This window comes from Phacochoerus africanus, chromosome 6, assembly GCF_016906955.1.
Source record: "Phacochoerus africanus isolate WHEZ1 chromosome 6, ROS_Pafr_v1, whole genome shotgun sequence".
Classification (NCBI taxonomy): Eukaryota; Metazoa; Chordata; class Mammalia; order Artiodactyla; family Suidae; genus Phacochoerus; species Phacochoerus africanus.
In genome coordinates, this window is record NC_062549.1 from 122,551,720 (window position 1) to 122,567,955 (window position 16,236).

Below are 16,236 nucleotides of genomic sequence, written 5' to 3' on the forward strand. Positions count from 1 at the left end.
TCATACTTCAACGAATTTCATAAGAAAAAAAATAAGATCTCTATATAATTTCTTCCATCTGGTAAGCTAATTTGGGGTGAAACATTTCTTACCTGTTAAAACTAGAAGAGAATTTTATTTTAACTTGACTCTCCAGTCCTATAACTGGAAAGTACTGTACTATTCCGGGACCCCCAAAGAAAGCAATGGTAAATCAAGTTCCATAGAGCTTGTTTGGTTTTTATTTAAACTAACCATTTATGCAACTCCACAAAAAAAATCAATGTTATATTTTTCTTAACATTCAACTTAAAACATTAGACATAATAAGCTGAATGGGGAAAAATCGTGATCAAACACCAAAAATGTAAACATGACAAAAGCCAATATGAAAACAAATCTCTTTTTGAAATTCATTTAATTACACAAAAATTAGCCAGAAAATTGCACAATTCCAAACAAATCCTCTGTATAAACACAAGGGCTCATTTACCATCATCTTTTTATATTTATCTTTCAAATAACGTTCCATCTATTGAACCTAGCTTTTACTGGCAAAACTTAGAATATATGGGTATCCTTACTGTTTAATATTCCATAAACAGAATTGGCTTTTGTTCTGAAACGATGATGGTGTCTGTCATTTTGCTTCAGAGAAACTCTTGAAATTGTTCCCTTATGAGTATTTAAATCAGCCACTCCCCAAATCCGATGCAAAAAACAAAAACAAGAACACTGCTTTTTCACTAAAAGATTCCTATCTTCTTTCATGTCATTTTACCAGCCCAAGCACAAATTCGGAGAAAAGCTGCTCAAGTCCTGCAGTTTCAAATTCCTTTTGTAACTCATCCAGCGATGAATACTCTTTGACTTCAAACGCCAGAAACCTGCATTATACAAGAGAAACTCATGAATATGCCCAGATTTGTCAGAGTATAATTATCGATTCAGTTTTTTTTTTCCATCTGCAATAGTCCTAAATTATACCTTTTGTGTTCTGTCTGTACTTTTGTTTCAAACAGTACACGAATCATTTTCTCTTTGCATTTCTTTCCACTTGAGTCCACATCTACTTTGGAGGTTTTCTGAAGAATCAGGTACTCCTAAATGATAAATCAGTATGTTACACACATATCTTACCCTGAATCTCAAAGTTCTAGTTTTAAAGAAACCACAAACCGGCAGGCTTATTTTCATGCTTACAGAGTACTCACTTTCTAAACCAAGCAGCAAAAGAATTACACAGTGCTTTTACATAGTCGGAAGCGTAACAGTCTGGTGAACGGTGGGGTAAAGAAGGATGCACTTGAACTAGGTAGGATCAAATCTGGACTGGACAGCCGGCTAGGTCTGGGGCTAGCTACCTAAACCCCCTGTGCCTCAGGAAGCTCTCCATAAAATGGTGCCCATGACAACACCTACCTTATGGGGAAGCTGCGATGACTGAGTCAATACATGGAAAGCACTCAGAGGAGTGCCTGGCACACAGCGCTTACGATACCGGCCACTGTCATTATCATCACTACTTCAAGGTCCAAATTAACAGGCACGTAGCACCGAACAGTCCCAATTGATGCCATCTATAAATAGGTACCTGAAATTCTCAATCCTGATGTATGATCTTATAAAAATTTAACAGACATTTACATTAAATGGCATTTTAGGGACAGCTAATAAAAAAAGAAAAAAAAAACTCTTTAAAGAGGACTCTGCATTAGCGGTGCTCTAGCCATATGATTCTATACATGTTAATTAATCGATGGATCCAATCTGAGTAACATCTGCAAAACAGCTGCACTTAGCGTAATATGCCTGAGCTGGTTTAAAGGAAGAGCTGAGCCTTTGGGGGAAATGTGAGCAAGGAAATTAATTTGTATTCATTTTGTCAGCCAGTATTTTACCCAAAAGGCTCAGACATCAGAGATATACTATAAATCACCCTAAAATGTGTGGTTCCTTGGTCACACCCCCAACCCAGGATCCATATTCAATCTGGATTTTTCGTTGCACCTATATACTATAACCGAGCACTACTCTGGTCAACTGAAGTTAATAACCAACAAGTTTTGTGGTTAAGAGCCCATCCTGAAAAAGCTAGGCAGTTATCCTGCAAATCTTTAAGATGACATGCTATGCAAGATAAATCTGTTTTAAATAAATTCCATTGTAATTATTCTTGACCCAACCCACCTGAAAGTATAAAACCTATTAAGTGATTTGTAGCTCTTTTATGATTTAAAACATAATAAGTAGCTTTCCTTGTCTGGTCCCACATAAAACAGGTTAGATGAGTTGAGAACGAGAACTTGAAAAATGTGAAGATGATGACTTTGAAAGCAGCTGCTGAGACAAGTCAGGTGGAAAGCAAAAGTTAGGGAGGAGGTGACAGGCTGACAGCCCTAATTCTACTTCCACTCTTACTAAATCCTGGTTAGGACAGACTTGCTACTCTTTCCAGGTATTAGAGATACCCATTTCAAGTGTCAGAATGTATCTTTAGCTGCCAAAAAGTTAAAAGTTTGGCAGACTACCCACAAATACACTTTTTGTTGTGCCTAAGGAAAGAAACAAATATGCACAGACGTTTAGTGCAAAGTCATAAAGTTGAGGGTCAAAGCTAACTACAGAAACACTCATGTACCACAGAGATTTTTTTTAATAGCCTATCACTTTCATTAAGCGACTTGACTTTTAAAACAATCTCCTACATATTTTTCAAACTTCACAAGTCTGCAGTTGTAATTAAAATCTAGTCTTTTGAAAGAAAATAAACATGGCAAAAGAGTGAAAGCAGGAACATCTGAATGATTAATCTGTCCCATTGTTATAAAACACACTTAGAGACACACCGTTTTAGCAAAAAATAGCCAAATGCACATTTAACATTAAACTTTTTGGCACCTTGATGTTGTCTCTGTCTCCCTGCAGTAAAATCAGTATTATTTTACCCAGGAACATCAGTCTTCCTGTCAGCCTTAAATCGGAAGCCCACTTCTCCACGGTTCTGACATATTTAGTCTTTGCTCTCATGTGATCTAAATGCAAAAGAGTTATCCACCATCCATCATCCACAGCCGGGCGTGCTGCAGGAGGGCATGTCGCACTAATGTCACCTCCAGTTTCTGGTCGCCTGAGGATGTGTCTGAGATTTTGCTGAATCCAGAGAACCAGCTCATGAACCATAGGTTCCGACAAAAGAGTCTCTGCTTGCTTCAGTAATGTCTCTTTCACAGCCGCACACTGGGCCCTGGTCAGGCAGTCGGAGTTAACCACGATGCCAGGCAGACACAACGGGTAATCGACCGGCAAATGGAAGACCAGCTGTAAAGGAATATCTGCATCCAGACGCCCTTCGGCTTTTGTGAGAATTCTGAACACAGTCCCATCTGTCTCTGGAAAGCATCCAAAAATAATGATTAGCGGTACATAATTCAACGGGAACGGAACACTAACAAGTTAAAATTTTTGTTTCAAGTGTTGATTTATTTTTCACGTGGAAACTCAGTTATTTTAGGAAGGGACACCTCACCCTAAGAAAGCCATGATTTACAGATTATTTCCTTTAGCCACACATATATATTCATAGATCCGTGCACACCCGCACCGAGGATTTCACTGGCATTTACAACAGCTATTATCCCATTTTTATTAAGGTCACCAGAAAGGTTTCTCATCATACAATTTTTTTTCCGAACCCAGACTTAGTGGGTAATTCCAGAAATTTCTAATACACTCACATGAACATTTAAAGAACCAGTATCATGTATTTATTAAATCAGTAATTTGTTTAAAAATTATATACAAAATCCAGTGACAGTCATGTTGTAGTAAACCCAAGTCGGACAAACCCTGCATCTCGTGTGGCTGTCGGAGTGCAGAGAAAACCGTGAGGGCGCACGATACAGGAACTGCCCGGACCACTCTTTTCCGACGTCAGGTGTATCAGTATCGGTGTAACATGAAGGCAGCGGGAGGAACTAAAATGGGGCAGACAGCAATTCTGTGCCTGACTCCACAAGGAGGAGGGGGCGAGCACACACAGGACAGGAGATGAAACACTCTGCTCTCTTTCAGATTTGCTCCGCTTCACCCCTCTGATGCGTTCCACACCACTTCACCCCACTTTTCAAAAGTTGATAAAACGTCAGGCTGATTCATTCTGCAGGGGGCAGAAGCACACAGATCAGAAGAGCAGAGGAGAAGAGAACTGGGTGCAGATGAGGCTCTTTGAAGCTAACTTGCCTCCGACGACCCCGCTTCTTTCTGCGCAGCCTGGGTTTCATTCTCCTTCACAAGACGGCCAGTCAGATGGTTCTTATTTTCATACCTGGATTGCTGCTCAACAGCCTCAACAACGGAAACCTGAATGTGTCCCCATTTTAAAGAACCTAACAGAACATGAAAACGGCTCTCTAGCCATCCAATTCCATTTATATAAAAGCCCTTGTTACAGACATTGATTCATACAGGACCAAACACATCTGTTACACACGGTTTTTCTTTAATAGAATCTTCAGTAACGGCTGCAAAGCGCTGCTATTTTGGGACACGGCCCTGAAACCTGGGCAGTAACAATTATAAAGATCATATTAAAATGACATAACTTCAAATTGTATTACATAAGTAAAATATATGCTCCAGAAAGATTTTCCAAACCTTACTTAGCACATTCCTCTAAAATCCCATCACCAGTTTCTCAAAACCTTTCTTTCATCCTTAAAAAAATAACTTATTATCAGAGTAGGTGCGCTATATAGTTAAATCCTTATAAATGGACCTACACACACCATGTGACCCTGGCTAAATAAAGCCTCCAGAAATCATCTAGGGGGTCCCCTTTCCCTCTCAAGGGGGAGGCCTAACTTGTAAAGCTCTTCCTTCATTGGTCATTCAACAAACATTCACTGAGCAGGGACACGGCCCAAGGCCCTGTGCTGGTCTGAGAGAAGATAACAGCTAAGACACAGATCCCATCATCTGAACTCAATCCAGCTTCCTAACAGGAAAGATTGGACCAAAAGCCAAAGCAACCTTCTTCCACGTCTCGTCTACACCTAAAAATGTCTACTTACAAACACATGTACAGATAATCTCTATAAATTGCACTTTCTTTTTTTTTTTTTTTTTTTAATCTGCACAGAGATACCCCTCCATGGGAATGGCATCTGTGAAGGTTTTCTGAGCAAAGGGCTCTGAGAACTCTGGTCAGGGCATTTGCACAACAGACAGCCTTCGAAGCGCACAGGCTGCTCCCTCGCATTTGCGACTTTGTTTCCAGACCAGAACAACAAATAAAGCTCGTTCAAGATGAATAGCCCTCTTATAAAATTGGGGACTCCGTGTTCCTCAGCTGTAACAAAGACCCTTGTACCTACAGCAGGGCCCATGTCCACGGGGACCCACCTGCACGGCCCCGTGGAACTCAGGACGCGGGGAACTGATGTGGACATGCAGCTGCCTGCCATGCCGGGAGTAATAAGCTGTCTAAATGCACTTGAGCTCGGTGACAAATTACACATTCCTGCCCCCAACACACAGGGCCAACCTAGCCCTCCACGCCCTCTCCTTCCTCCTCATTTTATACTAGGTTCTGGGCCTTGCACCTGCGCTGAACTCTTCACCTGCTGCCCCTGGAGCTTTGTTCAACCACCAAAGCACCTCTCTAAAGCCTGAGATTTCCGTCATACTTTGAACTTACTGTATGGTGTTTTCATACCCAGAATGGTCATGGTTGAACCAAATTAACTATTATTTTCACCACTGGAAGATCTCAGTTTTCTTTTTAGACAACAACCTAAAAATAGTTTTCTACTTTATAAAAGAAAAACCTTTACAATTTTAGTACCCAGCTCTGAGCATTATGCCACTAGCTTGGAATCATGATCTCACAAGTGTCTTTGGCCCCTGTGTGGGAGGCTAACTAAACCACGGCCCAAAGATGTCTGTCCTGATGCTCAGAATTTGTCAGTATGTCACTTTACTTGGTAAAAGGGCTTCTGCAGACGGGATTAAGTTAAGGACCTGAGATGGGAGGTTAACCTGGATTATCCAGGAGGCACTAAATGGGATCACAAGTGTCCTTACAGGAGGGAGACGGGGAAGATTTTACAGAAGGAGGCAACGTAATCACTGGAGCCAGATGGCTCTGCTGCTGGCCTTGAATCAGGGGAAGGGGCTGTGGGCCAAGGAGTATAAAGACCAGAGCTCTCTAAGCCGGAAACGGCGAGGAAACAGATGCCCCCAGGGGCCCCCACAGGGGGTGCAGCCCCCCGGACAATTTGACTGCAGACTCTGGAACGGATTTTACACTTCTGACCTCCAGAGACAATAAATATGCGTTAAGACACCACGTTAGTGGTTATTTGTTACAGCATCCGCTTGACACAAACACAGCATCTGTGCCCACAAGGCAAGCTTTTCTCTTCAAGCAAGACTCCCTTCCTGGTCAAAACCCTAAACCCACAGGTCTCCACTCTCTGCCACAGAAACACCCACCTATTCCTCCCCAGTGCAGTGACCTCACCGACAGAAACAGGCAGTCCAGGGAGAAAGGCTTGAAAGGCTATTGCACTGGCCATTCAAATCCTTACTGACTTTCACTTGTTCTTAGTAATTTTCTGGCCCTACTCAGGGCAAACAGAAAAGCAATGGGAGAAAATCCTGACTTTTCCTTTAGAAAATTGTGAACTTGGAGTTCCCGCCGTGGCACAGTGGTTAATGAATCCGACTGGAAACCATGAGGTTGCGGGTTCAATCCCTGGCCTTGCTCAGTGGGTTGATGATCCGGCATTGCCATGAGCTGTGGTGGAGGTTGCAGACGGGGCTTGGATCCCGCGTTGCTGTGGCCCTGGCGTAGGCCAGTGGCTATAGCTCCGATTCGACCCCTAGCCTGGGAACCTCCGCGGGAGCGGCCCAAGAAACGGCAAAAAGACAAAAAAAAAAATTGTGAACTTGTCAGTTATACATTTAGAAGAAAAACTGCTTTAATTCTACCAAGAATCGGAGAGGATTAACAATATTCCTACTTGGTCTTCTCTGCAACGTCCTCTGCACACTCACACACGCGCACACATGTGCATACACACACACACACACACAGGCGATGCAAACTGAAATTACACAAAACGATGCTATCTCTGTAAGAAAGTGAAAAGCCCAATAGCATACCCCATTATGCTGATACTTACATGTGGTAATAAAATTATACAGTCTTTTAAAGACCTATTTTCTTCCCCAAACCCCAGAAGTATGTATATTACCATCCCTTTTTTTATGTGCCTTGGTTTTTACATGTTAAACTGGCTATTTTTTTGCCTCAGAGTTTTTCACATAATCACATGTAGTGTCAGTCTGATTTGGGATTCGTTTGTGTTTCATTAAAGAAAGAAAACAAGGCTGTCCTATCTACTTTAAGTTTATTAACAGCTTAGAAACAGAGTGATTAACAGAAAAATAATGGTGCTCTATTTCTAATGCTAATCTCTGGCTTCCCCTGGCACCAAAACACTGGGTCATTAAGTTTCACTCACCAACTCATCATTCTCAATAAACATCTATGCCCTAGAAAACGTATGCCTACCCTAGCAATCTAAAAAAATTTTTTTTAATTCCAGGAGTTCCCTTCATGGCACAGCGGACACAAATCCGACTAGGAACCTTGAGGTTGCAGGTTCCACCCCTGGCCCCGCTCAGTGGGTTAAGGATCCGGTGTTGCTGTGGTGTAGGTCGAAGACGTGGCTTGGCTCTGGCGTTGGCCGGTGGCTACAGCTCTGATTAGACCCCTAGCCTGGGAACCTCCATATGCCGTGGGTGTGGCCCTAAAAAAGACAAAAGACAAAAATAAATAAATAAAAATTTTAAGTTCCAACACTATTTCCATTTATTTTGAAGACCCTACCAAAAGATCTAAGTCTTGCCCCTGGCTTAATTCTGCATACATATATTCCCAAGTTTGGGTGTTTTCTTTAGTAAGTCACTTTGTCGTAAAATAAGTACATGAATTTAATAACTAAAACACAAACTAAAATAGGGGTTTCAAACTGTATTCTTCTTTACAAGTACATGAAAGAAATTATGCTCCTGAATCACACTTCAAACAACAGAAAATTCAAACTAGAGAAACTGCACTGAACCCTAAATACCACACTAATGTTATTTTTTAAGAATTCACCCTACTCCATAATCATACACAATAGAAACTCAATAAATGCTGTCCAATAAGAAAATATAGTGGAAAGTGCAAACAAAATTTAAGAGAATGAGTTCTTTGAGATTCATTAAGAGCCTATTAAAAGAAAATTTATTTATATACCACATACACCTGGCTTTCCCTATACTTGCTTTTTTTTTTTTTTTTTGCAGTGTTAAGAGTGATATCATGAAAACAACTAAAAAGCCCCACCAAGACTCTCTTTTACTTTGCTGCACAGGATTTTCTTTCCTCTTGCTGCCAGGTGGCTCCGCACAAGTATCTTCTTTTCATGTCACAGCTAGATTTTTGCAAATGTTTAAAATGTGGTTACAGGAAAAAAACAAAAACAAAAAACAAAACCCTAAAAATAAATGAAGTCAAGGATGGTTCACATACTTAAATCAATCAATATACCACATTAACAAAAGAAAAGTCAAAAACCACATGATCATCTCAATAGAAGCAGAAAAAGCATTTGACAAAATTCAACATCCATTCATAATAAAAACTCTTACCAAAGTGGTTACAGACGGAACATACCTCAACATAATAAAAGCTATTTATGACCAACCCACAGACAATATAATACTCAGTGGAGAAAGGCTGAAAGCCTTTCTGCTAAAATCTGGAACAAGACAAGGATGCCCACTCTCCCACTTTTATTCAACACAGTATTGGAAATCCTAGCCACAGCAATGAGACAAACAAAAGGAATTCAAATGGAAAGAGAAGAAGTAAAACTGTCACTATATGCAGATGACATGATACTATACATAGAAATCCCTAAGGATCCACACAAAAACTATTCAAACTGATAAACAAATTCAGCAAAGTAGCAGGATACAAGATTAACATTCAGAAGTTGGTTGCATTTCTGCATACTAACAATGAACTATTAGAAAAGGAATATAAAAAAAAAAGCAATATCTTTTAAAATCACACCCCAGAAAATTAAATGACCAAGGAGGTGAAAAACTTAGAGAACTGTAAAACATGAATAAAGGAAATAAAACAGGATTCCAAGAAACACAAAGATATCCCATGCTCCTGGATTGGAAGAATTAATATTATTAAAATGGCCATACTACCCAAAGCAATCTATAGATTTAATGTGATCCCTATCAAATTACCCATGACATTTTTCACAGAACTAGAATAAATAATCCAAAAATGTATGTGGAACCATAAAAAACCCAAAATCCTGAGGGAAAAAAAAAAAAGCAGAAGGCCTAACTCTTTCAGACTTCAGACAATATTACAAAGCTAGAGTAATCAAGATGGTGTGGTACTGGTACAAGAAGCAACATACAGACCAATGGAACAGAATAGAGATCCCAGAAGTAAACTCAGACACCTACGCTCAATTAATCTTCAACAAATGAGGCACGAATATAAAATGGGAAAAAGTCTCTTTAGCAAGTGGTGCTGGGAAAACTGGACAGCTGTACGTGAATCAATGAAACAAGAACACACTCTCACACCATCACAACAATAAACTCAAAATGGCTTAAAGACTTAAATATAAGACATGACACCATAAAATTCCTAGAAGAGAACATAGCCAAAACATTCTCTGACATAGAATGTTAGTCTTGGGTTAGTCTCCCAAGGCAACAGAATTAAAACCAAAGTAAACAAATGGGACGTAATCAAACTTACAAGCTTCTGCATAGCAAAAGAAACCACACACACACAAAAAGACAATCTACAGAATAGGAGGAAATAGTTGTAAATGATGCTGACAAGGGCTTAATCTCCAAAATATACAACTTATACAACTCAACAACAACAACAAAAAACACAACCCAATTGAAAAAAGGGCAGAAGGCATAAGGATGGCAAACAAGCACATGAAAAGATGCTCAGGAGTTCCCGTCGTGGCGCAGTGGTTAATGAATCCGACTAGGAACCATGAGGTTGCGGGTTGGATCCCTGGCCTTGCTCAGTGGGTTGATGATCTGGCATTGCTGTGAGCTGTGGTGTAGGCTGCAGACACGGCTCGGATCCCGCATTGCTGTGGCTCTGGCGTAGGCCGGTGGCTACAGCTCCAATTGGACCCCTAGCCTGGGAACCTCCATATGCTGTGGGAGCGGCCCAAGAAACGGCAAATGACAAAAAAAAAAAAAAAAAAGATGCTCAACATCACTAATTATTAGAGAAATTCAAATCAAAACTATAATGAGGTACCACCTCACACCTGTCAGAATGGCTATCTCTAAGAAGTCTACAAACAACAAATGCTGGAGAGGGTGTGGAGAAAAGGGAACCCTCCTGCACTGTTGGTGGGAATGTAAAGTGGTACAACCACTATGGAAAACAATATGGAGGTTCCTCAGAGAACTAAATATAGAACTACCATATGATCCAGCAATCCCACTCCCGGGCAATATATCTGAACAAAACTTTCATTCAAAAAGATACATGCACCTGTATTTTCATAGCAGCTCTATTCACAACAGCCAAGACATGGAAGCAACCTAAATGGCCATTGACAGATGAATGAATGAAGAAGATATGGTGCATATACACAATGGAATATTGCCCAGCCATAAAAAGAACAAGATATGGAGTTCCTGTCGTGGCGCAGTGGTTAACGGATCTGACTAGGAACCATGGGGTTGCAGGTTCGGTCCCTGCCCTTGCTCAGTGGGTTAAGGATCCGGCGTTGCCGTGAGCTGTGGTGTAGGTTGCAGACGCGGCTCAGATCCCACGTTGCTGTGGCTCTGGCGTAGGCCGGTGGCTACAGCTCCGATTCGACCCCTAGCCTGGGAACCTCCATATGCCGCGGGAGCAGCCCAAGAAATGGCAAAAAGACAAAAAAAAAAAAAAAAAGAACAAAATAATGCCAAATAATGCCATTTGCAGCAACATGGATGCAACTAAAGATTCTCATATTAGATGTAGTAAGTCAGAAGGAGAAAGATAACTACCATGTATTATTTATGCATAGAATCTAAAATTTGGCACAGATGAGCCCATCTATAGAACAGAAACAGACTGACAGACATGGAGAACAGACTTGTGGTTGCCAAGGGGGTTAAGAGTGGGATGAACTGGGAGTTTGGGATTAATAGATGCAAACTATTACATTTAGAATGGATAAGCAATGAGGTCCTACTGCATATCCAGTCTCTTGGTATAGACCATGATGGAAGATAATATGAGAAAGGGAATGTATATTTATGTATGACTAGGTCACTCTGCTGTACTGCAGAAATTGGCACAACACTGTAAATCAACTATACGTTAATTTTTTTAAGTTTTACTATTTTCTTAAAAAAATAAAAACTAAAATAAATTAATTAAAAATAAATGAATTCTTAATGAGTGGCAATCCCAGAGTTTCCATCATGGCTCAGTGGTTAATGAACCCGATTAGTATCCATGAGGACATGGGTTCGATTCCTGCTGTGGCTGTGGCGTAGGCCAGCAGCTGTAGCTCTGATTTGATCTCTAGCCTGGGAATCTCCATACACCTCAGCTGCGGCCCTAAAGAGGCAAAAGACAAAAAAAAAAAAAAAAAAGACCTGTAATCCCATCCCTTAGAAGTGAAGCTCAAGGAGTTCCCGTCGTGGCTCAGTGGTTGACGAATCCGACTAGGAACCATTAGGTTGTGGGTTCGATCCCTGGCCTCACTCAGTGGGTTAAGGATCTGGCGTTGCCGTGAGGTGTGGTGTAGGTCACAGACGTGACTCGGATCCCGTATTGCTGAGGCTGTGGCGTAGGTCGGTGGCTACAGCTCCACTTAGACCCCTAGCCTGGAAACCTCCATGTGCCATGGGTGTGGCCCTAGAAGAGACAAAAAAAAAAAGGAAGTGAAGTTCAGGGCTGATCTGGTTTTAGAAGTGACCTCAGTGCTGACAATCGACAGGAAACAGGGCTGAATAGATTTAGAGAGGTCAGTATGTGACAGTCAGGATTCATTCTGCAAGAGGGCCCAATGCAATCGGAACGTTAGTGTTAACAGAACACAAAAACGTACACTGAAGCTACTGTGCGAACATGGTACATGATACTGAGTCTTATAAACCTCCCATTTTACAACCTTTTGATCTATGATTTCCAGAAACACAACTCCTCATATAATGAGCACCAACTATGGCAACAGAATCTGTGTGACCGTCAATGCCCTCTTCAGGAAAATGAAGATTTGTAACAATGCCCATCTACCTCAGGCACATGCTCACAGGCTTGCACACACACTCCCCTTCAGAGGTATCCTGAACGTGAGCTGGGTCACACCCATTTCTTCCCGCACTCTTGTTGCTCTCTTGTTGGACAAGTGCTGTCCCTGCCTTGATGCCCAGCCCCATCTCTGTTAAGGAGCATGATGCCCTGCCAGGGTCCCTCCATATGTTCTGGAGCCTGAAGCCTAGTAGCTACTCACCCAGCCTGAGCAGCTGATATCCTCTGTTAGTTAAAAATTCTCATAAGCTAAGATGTATTCCAAGTACCAGGAACAGGGTAGGTGACCCCATTAAACCTGGCACCTTGCCTGTCTGCACTGCACAGGAAGACACAGAATACCCGGGATCTGGTCTACCTACAGCCCTCTCTAGTAGGCAGGAGTGGGAACGTACATAATTTGCACCCATAAGAGATAGTTACGCTTGATGCCCCTTACCATGAGTTTACTATAACCATCCCAAAGAGGCCACCATGTATGCAAGTCCCCTGAAAGACTGCATAAATCAGTCCAGCTACAAAAATCCAACTATTCAGACTTTTCAATCTCACAACCTTCATTATTGACCCTGGGGTTGACCCTGAGCCTTCCTGGGCTATCTTGTACCCCAAGTGTAGCCCTACCCAAGGTTAACCTGATTCCAGTGGCAACAGGAGATGCTTGTTGAGGGGGAGGCCTGGAAGGAACTGATGGTGTTCAGAGTGTTCTGGTGTTAGGCTTGTATCTTCCAATCCAAGCTGACAGTGATCATGAGAGTGGTAGCCAGCAGCCCACTCTATGTTTACTGTGGTCTATTAAAGGAGTCCTTATCTTACCCTTAAGCCCCAATTGTGAACATCAAACACCCCTATTTCAATCACTGAATTGTTCTATCCTCCAATGAACCTTTCAGCAACAAAATGCCCCAAGTTGTTACACTGAATTCCTTTATAATTCAATTACTTATTGATGCCAGAACACTGAATTAAATTAATTAAGAGGCATGGCTTGAAAGTCATGCTCAATTTAACAGCAGATAAAGGGTCCACAGTGTTCTTCATATTAAAAAAACTGCTCTCCTTTCTACGTTCATTTTTTTTGGCTTTTCTCTGACCTGTCAGCAGTATCATATGCTCAACCATGCACTCATGACCCAGGCCACTGCCACGCCATCCTTTCAGGTATAATGGGAAATCACAGGCTCACTTTTCCAGCACAGGTTCCCTCCCAGCTGAGCCAGATAAAGGAATTTAAGAAAACTGATGATCACTTCAACTGGCCTGCCTCTGGCAGAAGTAATTATCAATAAAGACAGCAGTAGAGACGGTAAATAAGATGATGAAGAATTATACATGCTATCCAGTCAGAAGAGGGGTGACAAGAAAATATTAAGATGAGTAAATCCTTTCATATGGATTTTAAACAACAATTTCTGGAAGCTATACAGCAGCCTAGGCACTAAAAAGAAAGCAGCTTCATTGGGGTTCCTGTTGTGTCTTAGCAGGTTAGGAACCTGACTAGTATCCACGAGGATGCGGGTTTGATCCCTGGCCTGGATCAATGGGTTAAGGATCCAGCGTTGTAGTGAGCTGTGGTGTAGGTCGAAGATGAGGCTCGGATCTGGCATTGCTGTGGCTGCAGCTTCAATATACGACCCTTTGCCTGGGAACTTCCATATGCCACAGGTGCAGCCCTTAAAAAGCAAAAAAAAAAAAAAAAGAAAGCAGCTACATTACACCAATTGGTTCACAGTGCTCAGAACACAAGAGTGCTCAGTGACCGTTGTAAATGGGTGATCAAGAGAGAATAAATTAAAAGGAGCCAACTCCTGCTCTATGTGTGAATAACACACCACATGGACACCAGGAACAGATCCTAACCCTCGAAGGCTTTCTCACAACACCCGACACATTTTAGGCTACCTTCCTAAAGGTCAGCCAATTTATGATCAGAAAGACAATTGTAATAGTAGCTGAAACAACAGAAGTTTAAATCCCATGCCAAAAACTTTACATAATGTATCTGAAGACTAAATGAAAATTGAAAATCTTCTGCATCACTGCACTTTTTCATACACTGCAGTTTGGGTTTTAACTTAATAGCAGCCACAGGGCGTAACTCTTAACTGTCATCAAAACATAGCCTGAAGAACCTTTCTAGACTGTAAGCTCCTTGAGGACACACTGTCCTAGGTGCAAAAGAGACTGGGTCTCTGCCCTCTCGCCACTTGAGACAACCAAAAGCCCATCTAGTTAAAACTGTGGTGGCTGCTCTGAAGAGCACAATGCATAGTGCTTACAAAGGACATAATGTAACCTCGGGAAGCTGGATTTAAACTGGGGGTGTCAGGAGAGGCCACTTTTTAAGGTGAGATCTGAAGAATAGGTACAGGATAGGCAGGAAAAGGATGAGGGAGCGCTTTCCAGCTGGCCGGTAGGGCGAAGCGCTCAGTGAGTTGGAAAGGGAGGCACACAGGCGAGTTGCGGGGCGGGGGGAGGGGGATAGGCATCGGGGGCGACGAGTGGGTCAAAGGGCGCGGGAGGCAGGGACCCCTCACTCCGTCATTCAACTACCCGGGTCCCCGAGTGTGGGCCCAGAGCAGGGAACCCCGCCTCGGTGGTAGGAGGAGAGGGCGCCCGGTCCCTCTGGCGCGGGGATAGTCACCTGAGCGACTCAGTACCTCCCACTCGCCCGGGCCGCAGAAGATCGCGGCCAGAGCCGAGAGCTCCTCCCGCACAAGCTCCGCCATGGCCGCGTCGCGCCTGCGCCACGTCGCCGCCTCAGCTCCTCCCCTTCCGCCGCAGGCCCCGCCCCCGCCCGCCGAGCACCACGTCGGTGGCCACCGGGGGGCGCCCCGCGTCTCCGCAGCGCGCGATGGGCGGGAGGCCGGCAGAAGTCCCGCCCACAAGCTCCCGCTCCCCAGTTCCCTACCCGAGGGTCACGCCCTGTGGGGGGCTCTTCTCCGAGGGTGAAGGCTGGGGTCCAGGAAGGCTGGGGTCCCCGGCAGGGTGACTGCCAAAGTCTCGCCCGTTGCTTTCCTTACAGCAGGAGGCCTCCCAGTCAAGCCCGAAATTCTCTCTTTAGCCCAGGCCTTGAACCCTGGCCATTCCCGCCCAGACTTGGCCTTGAAAGGAACTTAGGGTCAGGAAGAAAAACAAGCAGCGACGTGACAAGAAGAGGTTAGCCCTTGACTGGCTCAGAATTGAACTCGGTGTTGGGATACTGCAGTTAACAAAACATTTTTTTCGCCCTCGTGGAAAGTGGGATGAGGACACCTGGACCTAGGACACCTGGAAACCGTCCTGGACATAAGAACCTCCAGATGCTGAGCTGTAACTGGCTGTGGACCAGGACCGGATTCTTGGGACTTCTTTCTCTTAACGGATGCAAGAGGGGAGGGTTGGACCTGCCAAGCCCTGGCCTTCTAAGAATGTTACTTGGGGTGAGGGGTGGGGGGCAGAACCTTGCCGGGAGCTATGCGCCCAGGTTCAGGGAGCAACATCATAACATTCCATTTGTCTCCTGCCTCCGCAGGGGACAGCCCTGCTGAAATCGCCAGTGGGACCCCTGGGCTTTTATGGTTACAATCAAGTGTGTAATGTAACAAACGCCAGTTTTTCGGTATTAGTTTATGATATTCCATGCATACAAAACAATGTGATTCTTGAAGCTTAGCAAAGAAATGCCCATCCTTGAACTCAGATCTTGAATTTAAGAGTTTGAGCAACACTAATGGGGTAACAATTATCAGTGCATTCTGGTTCATCTTTGATTTCGTGAACAAGATTACAGTGATTCTATGTATTAGTTCTGTCCGTCAGCATGTTCGGTTTGTCCTTTTGTTTTTCAAGTAACAATTGAAAATTTCGCACAAGTAGCTGGTCTATTGCATGAAGGTCCC

The 16,236-nt window shown here is 43.1% G+C and overlaps 1 protein-coding gene across 4 annotated transcripts; it reads right to left on the minus strand.

Annotated features, from left to right (window-relative positions):
- Positions 1 to 202: 202 nt before the first annotated feature.
- On the minus strand, positions 203 to 15,114 carry RWDD3 (RWD domain containing 3). 4 transcript variants are annotated; one of them, XM_047785230.1, is made up of 5 exons: positions 15,000 to 15,110; positions 3,828 to 4,138; positions 2,881 to 3,371; positions 967 to 1,082; positions 203 to 866 (listed from the first exon to the last, which is right to left on the minus strand). In XM_047785230.1, the coding sequence occupies exons 2-5, from the start codon at positions 3,832 to 3,834 to the stop codon at positions 752 to 754; spliced, it is 729 nt and encodes a 242-aa protein (XP_047641186.1). In that variant the 5' UTR covers positions 3,835 to 4,138; positions 15,000 to 15,110; the 3' UTR covers positions 203 to 751. The 4 variants fall into 4 exon arrangements, with proteins under 4 accessions (XP_047641186.1, XP_047641185.1, XP_047641187.1 ...); XM_047785229.1 differs by lacking the exon at positions 3,828 to 4,138 and having other exon boundaries at positions 15,000 to 15,114; XM_047785232.1 differs by lacking the exons at positions 203 to 866; positions 3,828 to 4,138 and adding an exon at positions 1,402 to 1,559 and having other exon boundaries at positions 1,016 to 1,082; positions 15,000 to 15,114.
- Positions 15,115 to 16,236: the final 1,122 nt, after the last annotated feature.